Raw genomic sequence first — 10,582 nt, forward strand, 5'->3', positions numbered from 1 at the left:
GCAAAGTGCGTAGAACGTTTCCGGGACGACGGGACGACGAACAACCTTTCTTATAGCTTCAAAATATCGAGGCTATGGAGGTTATGCTTTTTTTTTTCTCAGATGAAGGCGTGAAGAGGGTTTGGAAGAAGATGGGAGTCGGCTGATTGGGGTTGAGAGATAGGGTAGGTTTGTTTTAAATTTGATAAATAGAATTAAAATAGGATATTAACTAATTTAGAAATAAAATCATACCTAATTAAATATTTAAAACTCAAAAATAACTTAATAAATCTGATAACACTACCAAAATCCCGAAATAATATTTTAGGAAAATTTTAAAAATTAATAAAAGTCAATAAAGAGACTAATTTTGGCTAAAAAGCAACCCTTAAATAAATATATAATTAAATACTAAAATTTTCATGAAAATACCTTAAAATATTATTTTAAGGCTCATAAAACTCATAAAATATTTTTGGCTAAATATTTTGGTATCTCGTCCGTCCACGGTCCCGTCTACGCGATCAAAACAATTAATTCCTTAAAAAATCTAAAAATCCTAATATTGCGGGTTAAATGCTAAAATAAATTTAAATCATGCAAATAATTCACATAATAACACATAAATGTCATTTAACCCAAATATAAATTTTAAATAATTATTTTTCTTAATTATGCATGCGAATTTACGTATTAAAATTTTTCGGGTGTTACAGAGTTTCATCTTGATTGTTTCCATCATTTTCAAATTGGTTGGTTTGTTCCTCTATGTTTTGTAAAGATAAAGGTTTGTTTCGAATGAGTCGACCACTAAGTGAATGTGACCAAACTCTCATGCAAATGCAAAAGAAACAAAATGAAGATAAAAATAAGAATTCAAAGAAAAGCAATAAATAAAAATATATTTTAATAGACTTGAATTTAAATTATACATCCCGGCAACGTCGCCAAAAAATTGTCACAATTTTGATTGTTGCACTCCTAAGTATAGGTTGCCCACAAGAAGTATAATTCGTGAGTCCGAACGTCGTATCCACAGGGAAGATAAGAAAATCACAAATCTATTAAAATTTTATTATTATTATTTAAAAAAAAATTTAAGATGATTATGAATTTAAGATGTGGTCAAATTTTAAACTAAGTAGCCGAGATTATAGGATCCACTCCTGGTATTCTAATAAAGTTAGCATTACTGAACAAAATTGAAATCCATTTGATAAAATGGTTCCAATATATTAAATAATCATTATTTATATTATATTATATATTATTCTTTTATAAATATATTATATACACCAAACATTATAGATGTTGTAAAGTATTTATTGTGATATAAATATATTGTTAACACCAAATCAAGATCTCCACTTTAAACGGCTGGTAACACCGAGCAAATATTTAAATGGTGCCAAGAATTTAATATTATGATATAATTCATATATAATAAATCAAGGTATCCACTTTGAATGGTTGGTAAAACCAAACTTACATTTAAATGGTATCAAAAATTTTGTGTAACATATAACAACAATAAATCAAGACTCCCACTTATAGGTAGGGTATAAAAATGCATAAATAAAAGAAATTAAATATAACATAAATAATAAATAAAGATTAAATAATATTAATCATATGTTATCATCTTTTAATAACTTTAATATCATACCAAGAGCTTCACATTTTCATCTCGACTTTGGAAGATTGGCTACTCATGTTGAAGGTTTAGCATTTTGAACATGTAATTAACATGACAATTATTTAATTAATGAACTAAAGAGAGAATAAAGAGAAAAAAAGTATGAACTCAAGGTTTAGTTCATAGAACGAGGGATATCTTCATACATCAAAATACACTCTTATTTATAGCCATTTGGGGAGACAATAACAAATAAAATATTATTTTATACATATAAGTCTTCAAAAATGGCCCAAACATTATTGTGTTCTTGCAATCCACATTTGACCATCTTCCCATCTGATTTTAGACTTCTACATAAAACCAAACTTGTAGATAATTGAGTTTTCTGAATTGTGGTAATTTGTTTGTACCATTTGACTAAGTAAATTGAAAGATATTGTCAAAATATTTGTGCTTGGTAAAACTTTATTTCCATTGGTACAACTTTCACTTGTTGCTTAATTTGATCTCAATTGTGAGAATATTTTTATCTCATGATTTTCACCAATATTTTAGATATTGAAATCAAATTTCTACAGGTCCAAGAACCATCTCATTCTTATTTTCAAAGCCAAAGTTATTCTTATTTTACCAAACCTGTAAAAATAGCAAAATAGTACAATTACACAACAAATTATATTTTATACAATTTATTATGAAACACATAAAATTTAGTCATTAAGAATACTTAAATTCTAAAATATTATTATAAAGCATATCATAAATATATAATTTTTATGTTTATCAGCCACGTCATCATTCTCTGCCGCAATAGTACAAACTGAGTGCGAGGCGGTTGCTATAGAATGTCAGTGTATGGAAGACTTTATCCGCTGAGATAAACTGAGTGTCAACTGAATATTCTCTAACTGTTGATAAACTGATTGTGTGAACTTTTGATGACTGACAATGACAACTTAGTGGAAAATAGTTAGACTGAGAGTAGTATGAATGTACTAGCAGTTTAGCGACTTGAGTACACAGTCCGGGTAAGTAAACTATTGTACGAATTAGTAGTTGAGCGAGCAAGCAGTTTACTTAGCCACTTTAGTTCAACGATGCTAGCAGTTTAGTAACTTTGAGTAGTTTACTGGCTAAATACAGCGTGCGAGTAGTTTAGCGATGCGATTTACAAATATACGCCAAAACACCGAAACTTAAGATTTTCAACACAGACGAAACATGAGTTTCAAAAATACTTTATAAAACATTCGTGAAACCAAGCATAAAACTATCATAATAAATAAACACATAAAGGTTAAAAGCTTAAAATCATTAAAACCCGTCTTCACGAGACCGTCATTGAAAATACTTAAATCTAAATTTTTTTTTAACACTGGCTCTTAATGGTTGAGCATCAAAATAATGTACTAACAAAAGGACAATAAACATATGCAAAACTTCTCATTATAAAACAATAGAGATTCGAAACAGTCGTGCCAAACAATGACTTCGCCTCTTGGCTCTTCAGCCTTTCTACCAAATCTTTTAATTTATTTACTTCTCAATCCAACTGCACCAGTCAAGTATAGTGAGTGTAAAGACTCAACAAGCATTATTCATATATAAAATAATTACATAATAAAAATCATCATGCTTTGGACGTGAAAACTTAAACATAAAAATCATGCATAAAAATATATCTCATAAAATTCTTCATTTGGGGTAATGAAATATATGCATTTGTTATAGCCACCATTTATGAGCACATTGGGTTCCTGTGATCACGGTCGTTGTACAACAAGCATATGAAACATACTGGCAATATGCCTCTCATCTTGGTCTTGACCGCTTAAACTTTAATTCTTTGGAAGGACCCCTCCGGGGCTCAATCCGGAGTACCAATCCCATACTGCTACCACAAGAACACATACAATAACAAAATATTTTTCATGCCTCATGATAACATCATCATCACCATAAAATTTGTCATACTTTCTCATAATAAACATTCTTCATCGTAAAACTTTATCATAACTTCATCATAAAACATTCTCATTATAAAACTTTTTATCGTTCATGAAACATACTTTAAAACATTTTAAAATCATCATGTCATCATGAACCTCGAAAATAACTCGAAACTTGATATATCATGCTCTTTGAATTCTTTCATGCGTGAAAATCGTGCTTGCTAAATAAAATAAAGATAAACACGTCCATTAAAATTTCATAAAATCTCATTCTTTTAAAAAGAAACAAAGCTTTCGTGAGAACATACTAGCATATAATGCATTACATAACTAAACCGATCCACGTGAATTGTTCTCTTATTCTAACTTCAAAGCATGAACATCTTCCATGAATCATTTAAAAATAGTTTAAACACCTTAAAAGACCATAAAAGTTGCTTTAAGACATTAAAAATACATTTAAAATAAGTTTCGAAGCGACCCCTAGAGCTAAGGCGCCTTCAAGAAATGCCCTGGCGCCAGGGCCACGACCAAGGCTAGCACTGGGGCGCTAGGGCTTCGACCTTGGGCAGTGCTGGGGCTTCGACCCTGGCGCTGCCCTGATGCACAAGGGGAATATACAACGCAATTTTGGTCATTTTTCAATCTTTTTCGATTTCAATTCAATCAAACTCACTCACACATTGAAACTTTGATCATACTCATGAAAGACTTCAAAACATGAAAAGGATTCAATCAAGACAATCATCTACAAAAGATTTGCATCCAAGAATTTTACGTTCAAAACACACACACCAAAATTCTGAGTTTCACGCATCTTTCTCATAAAATCTCGAAAATCTTTAAACAAAACGTTAAGAACGATTCACGTATCACAATCATACATCATGTTCTTCAAAAACTCATAGAATCAATGCATTATACCATACATACACATCAACACATATAATTTTCATATCAAAATACATATATATTGAATTGTGGTTTCAAAAGCGTTTAAAAACTTGTTTTTTTCTTGCTTGGTATGAAAATCCGGACTCCGAGAACACGATGCTAGTCTTCTCACGATCAAACGTTGCAAGAATCCTTGAAAACTTAAGAGAGAGAATTTCTAAAACATAGGGTGGGTTGAGGCGGCTGCTAAAGAAGGTAGGGGGAGAGGGAGAGGCGACATGAAACTTAGAGAATTGGGGTAGAAAACTTGACGCACAATCTGTAGTAAGTTCTTGGGCCTAAAGTTGACCCGACAAATTAAAAATACATCTTTTAAAATATATCTCCCTAAACTTAAAACTTGAATATCATGCACCACTTTTAAAATAAAAAGATTCATAAAAGATACTTGATTTAAGTTTTCTTAAACCTTGCACATGGGCTAGTCTCGCTTCCTTTCGTCACCGGAATTAAACTCATACCTGAAAAATATCAAAAGCTAACTTGTAACCGTTAAACATCAGATAAATTACATAATATTAAATCATTTAGCACAATATTTAAACATATATTTTAACAACTAAAAACTCAACTTTGAAACATAAAATCTCATGCAATATACATAGCACGGGATCTTTTAAACACAACTTTTAATCATTAATACATCACATAAAAGCATTTAATTAAACCTAACTTTTAATTCATAAGTAAGTAAAATAAAATCATTTAAAATTCATTTAAAAACTCTGTAATACTCGTGAGTGGATTTATGGATTTTTCGGGAGTTACATTGGTGGTTTCTTTGGCCGAACAAATTCTTAACCCAGTTCGGCATTCAGGGGAGAGCTTACTGACCTTCTTCATGGTTTCATCTTTAGCAAACATTGTGCCATTACAAATTTATGGATCTTCTCTGACTCACGAGATGTTTTCCAAGTTGTGACTGATTCTTGGTTTGAGCCTGAGGGTGGTTGATTAATCAGATTAAATAATTTCTGGCAGATGATGGTTGTTATGGGATCCAACATATGCGCAGACAAGCTAACAAGTCTGCTTATCGTCTTGCAAACTTTGCTTTATCTTCTTCGAATTGTGTTGCTTAGATAAATTCTAGTTTTTCTTCTTGGCTACAAAAATTTGTCTTCTCTAGTGTTGAAAATTAATGAAATCCTTTTCATCTCAAAAAAAAAAAAAAAAGACTCTTAGATATGGTACTTGTACTCTAAAAAAAATTTAAAAAACAAATAAACTTTTAAGTATGAAATAAAATTTGATTTTTAAAAAGGGAAATTCTAAATTCTAATTACTCAGGGCCAATTTCTTACTTTATTATTATATTTATAATCATGTTTTCATAATCGGATCAGTGATCGAACCGATCTACCTTAGGAAAACGGTTCAATCGGTCGGACCTTTTTAACCAGACGGTGGAACAAGAAAACTGTTTATATAATATAATATAATGAAGAATATATTTTAATTTTTTTTAGGGAATATATTTTAAATTTTAAAAACTTAAAAAATTTATATAAATAGACAAAATTTTATATATATTTATCATGGAAATAATTATGTAAATATATAAAATATCAATTATAGTTATATATTTTTTTAAATAACAAATTATTTAATTAAAAAATTTAGTATTATTAAAATATTATTATTAACAAAGTACAAATTTATATATATAATAAATATTAAATTAAAGGTTTTAATAATAAAAAAGTTATTTTTAAAAATAAAAATAAAAAAATTTGAAACATCGGTAACAACACTTTTTGACCGATCCAACCGATTTGATCCTTCAAACTATTTTTGAGTGTATTTCGGACTGAATTCGTGACCAATCGATCTGGTCGATCCGATTTGAAAACACTGGCTTATAATACGAGTACTGCATTACACTAATGTACTACACTAGTACACACAATACAATTTTGTCTTTATTTTAAATTGGATGCAGATTTTATACTTAGTATCGTGTCCCACCAAAATATTAACGTCATTCCATGAATCAACTACTATATTTAATTTATTAATTTATTTATTGGTGTTGTTTCTGCAACAATTACATGTTTTTTTCTTGTTTTTTTGTTTTATCACATTGAGATGAGACTCAATCATGTGTTTTTTGATAAAATGAATTTTGTTAATCGAATATAACATAATGAGGTAGACCTGAAATCATCATCAAAAGAAAATTTTAATTTTCATTTATTTGTTTTAGAAAAAATTAATCCAACTACTAAAACCAATAATTAATTATGGGAGATAAAATGAAACCTTCGGCTATGCTAATCCAGGAGTAGAGCTCTCGCCTATTACTTGCATGACACATGTCCAATTAACGGGGAATTCTTAGCCGCCCCATGGGTAGTGCCCGATCTGGCAGATCCAATGGCCTGGACCATTTTGCACATCACATCATTGTGATGTGTCATGGCCCGGGGCCGTTGGATTGCCCTCCGGGCACTACCCGGAGGGTGGCATAGAATTTCCCCCAATTAATACTATTTTTTACATTTTAATTTTATATCCCATTTTTTAACTGGAGTTAAGTTTACCTGAGTAAAAATTTCCCACCCATTTAACGTATGTTCTTCCCAACTTCCCGCCACAGGGCCACTGAAATTTCCATCACCACGAGCCCACCCATTTAAAATTTAATGTCCTATAATTGCTAAATGAGAATGTATCTTATAATTAAAATCATTTTTTGTAGAAGAATATGTATTTATTTGGGTATGTGTAAGTATTATATGGGTTAAATTGAATTAAATGATCAAACCGAATAAATTTAAAAATTCGATTGGTTAATTCAAAAATTTAGCTTAGTGTTATAAAATTTGCGGTTAAATAAAGTAGTAGTACTCCCGTACGATATATATAATATATATATCGATATCATCGTACATGGTACTCCTCCAACACCCACCTCTTGCGTGCGCATACTCGCCCTGCTTCCTTTCCTTTGGAACTATCATGACTGTGGCAACAGCCACTAATGTCCCACTGAATTGCGGCTTGTTTTCCTCTCAAGGTTGCTATTTTTTTTTATTTTTTAACAATATGGTGCTCGACCCTTTATCGATGTTGTTGATTTGTAAATGCCTGCATGTTTTGTTGGTTGTTGAATTTGTGTGGCAGGATTTTTTGGGTCGACTAGCGGCTTCCCCACGAGAAAGAGTGAGGTACGTACAGTAAGTTTTGGTTTCTCGTTCGATCGTATTAAGAAATTGTGTGTGAGTTGTGTTTGACGAAATGTCCAAGTGGAAAATGTCAGTGTCGTGCTTTTCAGTTTCCCTTCTCATTGATTTGGATGTTGGATAATGCTCCTGAACATACATAATCTCATCTTACTAACTTTTTGGTCAGGATTGAAATTCTCTAGCTATAGGGGATCACTGTGAGTAATGGCTTAATGCAAGTCATTTTCTGTTAAGAACGAATGAGAGATTTAAATATTGACGTTTTATTTCTATCTCTCTCACGCTTCTGACTAACACATGTCGATGTTATTTATGGATATTGCACCTTTTAGAAGGGAATTCTTTGTTAATCTTGAAATAGAATGCTTAGTTTTGAAGAAGTGGGTTTGAAATATACTTCTTAGCTTGAAAAAGTAGATGATTTTTGCTTTATATAAAATAATTATTTATTTAGTTAGAATTTTTTCTTGGTTGGAAGTAGGTGAAGAATAGTTATTATAAGCTACAGTTTTTGTATTAGTGATTTCAGCTTATTTAAGTGTTTTTAAAGCTTGCAGATGGCCTAAACAATTGCACATTACATCGCAAAAGGGATGGCTATGATGGGTAGAGTGAAATCACAAGTTTTTGGGGTGGAGGCTTCATGATTTCGGAAAACCTGTTTTAAAAAAATTTCATTTGTGGGCAATCACCTTAATGCCCCCTAATTTGTTCCTGAGGTGTGAGACTCGAAAGGTCCTGCTCCAATAGTGTATCAGGATTGGAATGTATTTGCATTTTTGGTATTATCTACCAATAGCCAATACAATGTTCTTTGAACGTTTACGTTTTTTATGCAGAAAACGAATGTAAGAAGAGCTGCTGGCGGTGTAGTAAAGGCCATAATTGAATTTAAGCCACCACCTTACCCATTGGTAAGACATGAAAACTCTGTTGCACCTTTCGTTGTGTTATTACTTTGCCTTATTTTGATGCAATTGTTCGTTTTGGGGTTGTTGATTTTGGCCTACTATGCATGGCCGTTGTAATTATAAACTTTTTTACTTTCTATAGAAATAATTAGATTCCTTTGGACAAAAAAATGTTCATCTGTTCTTGTATAGGAACAAACGTGAAAGGAATTTACGCTATGCAAATGCTAAATATACTTTTCTTCGTTTTTTATTTAATACATTCAAAACCACATCAACACATATCTATGATTTTGTGATGGATTTTCATTTTCGGTTTTAGGATGCTTTGGAACCTCATATGAGCCGTGAAACATTTGAATATCATTGGGGAAAACATCACAGGGCTTATGTGGATAACCTCAATAAGCAAATAGTTGGTACTGAACTTGACGGCAAGCCGTTAGAAGAAATAATAATTGATACATACAACAAGGGTGACTTCCTCCCACCCTTCAATAATGCTGCACAGGTATAAAATTGAACATCACCTTCTCAATCTGTGTCTTTCCATTTGCACTTTTAGCACATTTAGTCTATATCTCCAAATGTCTATATGTTCAATGAATTCTTGGATAAAAACTAGATTTTGCTCAAGGTAAATGAGGTTTATTTTATTTTATCAATTTCGCTATCTATCACGCATTACTTATATTCTTTAGGGTCCGGTGTTTAGTAACTTTATATCAATTGGCAGGCATGGAATCATGAATTCTTCTGGGGGTCGATGAAACCGGGTGGTGGAGGTGAGCCATCTGGAGAACTTCTGGATTTAATTAATAGAGACTTTGGTTCTTATGAAGCATTTGTCAAAGAATTCAAGGCAGCTGCAGCCACTCAATTCGGTTCTGGTTGGGCCTGGCTCGTGTGTAAGCACCTTCCTGTTGCTTCATTTTCTAGTTTAGATGTCAAGAAAATTTTCTCCTCTAAGAAAATGAAGATAACGTAGTTGATAATTGCTCCCTTTTGTTTTTACATGTAGATAAAGCTAATAGACTTGATGTGGGAAATGCGGTGAATCCCCGACCGTCAGATGACGACAAAAAGCTTGTGGTGGTGAAGAGTCCAAATGCTGTTAATCCTCTAGTCTGGGACTATTCTGTGAGTGTTTCTCTATTTTTGACACTTGAGTTATGTTCCAATTTCTTTTTCTTGTTAATCTCATGCAATTTCTCTGGTCTACTGTTGCAGCCGCTGCTTACCCTGGATGTTTGGGAGGTAACAGATATTTTTTTTTCAACACTTTCTCACTATATAATTAATTTGTAAATTGTTTTTAATCTTTAACTTTCTTTATGTTCCTTCTATTTTTTGAACACAGCATGCTTACTACCTCGACTTTCAGGTAAGCAACATCGAAGCACCTTGGTGATCAATGATTTATTTATATTCTTTGTGTTTGCTTCCAAGAAATGTAATCTGTATGAATAAGATTCTACAGAACCGACGTCCCGATTACATATCCATCTTTATGGAGAAGCTCGTATCTTGGGACGTGGTTAGTTTGAGGCTTGAAGCTGCAAAAGCTCAAGCTGCCGAGTGGGAAAGAGAAGAGTTGAAGAAAAGGGAAAATGAAGAGACTGACGGATCAATTTCGGAGGCAGCTGAAGTTTACTTGGAAAGTGACGCAGATGATGCTGAGGCTGAGTGATTATTCTCTTTTACATGAAATTTTGCGTTTGAGTTTTTGCCTTTATTTTTTTGGGAAGTAAAATCATTAGCATAGGAGGAGAAGATAGAATCAATTTTGTGAATTGGTGTAGTATCCCATAAGATATATTGTCCCACTCCCCCTTTTTCCAATGGTCAATTTGAATTGATGTGATTTTTTTTTAAAACGAAATGAAATTGAAAGTTGTATATCTTGTGTTATGCAAACTTGATTTGGTTCAAAGCCAACCTCCTAGCTATGCATAC

At 32.0% G+C, this 10,582-nt stretch overlaps 1 protein-coding gene across 6 annotated transcripts; it reads left to right on the forward strand.

The window, feature by feature from the left end:
* Positions 1-7,386: 7,386 nt before the first annotated feature.
* On the forward strand, positions 7,387-10,512 carry LOC140864931 (superoxide dismutase [Fe], chloroplastic-like). Of its 6 annotated transcripts, none has more exons than XM_073269354.1 (10): positions 7,387-7,546; positions 7,654-7,697; positions 8,266-8,450; positions 8,555-8,629; positions 8,949-9,137; positions 9,363-9,534; positions 9,648-9,766; positions 9,857-9,883; positions 9,987-10,010; positions 10,098-10,512. In XM_073269354.1, the coding sequence occupies exons 3-10, from the start codon at positions 8,412-8,414 to the stop codon at positions 10,314-10,316; spliced, it is 864 nt and encodes a 287-aa protein (XP_073125455.1). In that variant the 5' UTR covers positions 7,387-7,546; positions 7,654-7,697; positions 8,266-8,411; the 3' UTR covers positions 10,317-10,512. The 6 variants fall into 6 exon arrangements, with proteins under 6 accessions (XP_073125455.1, XP_073125456.1, XP_073125451.1 ...); XM_073269355.1 differs by having other exon boundaries at positions 8,273-8,450; XM_073269350.1 differs by lacking the exon at positions 8,266-8,450 and having other exon boundaries at positions 7,654-7,706.
* The last annotated feature ends 70 nt before the right edge of the window (positions 10,513-10,582 follow it).

Source organism: Henckelia pumila, chromosome 4, assembly GCF_033568475.1.
Source record: "Henckelia pumila isolate YLH828 chromosome 4, ASM3356847v2, whole genome shotgun sequence".
NCBI classification, from domain to species: Eukaryota; Viridiplantae; Streptophyta; class Magnoliopsida; order Lamiales; family Gesneriaceae; genus Henckelia; species Henckelia pumila.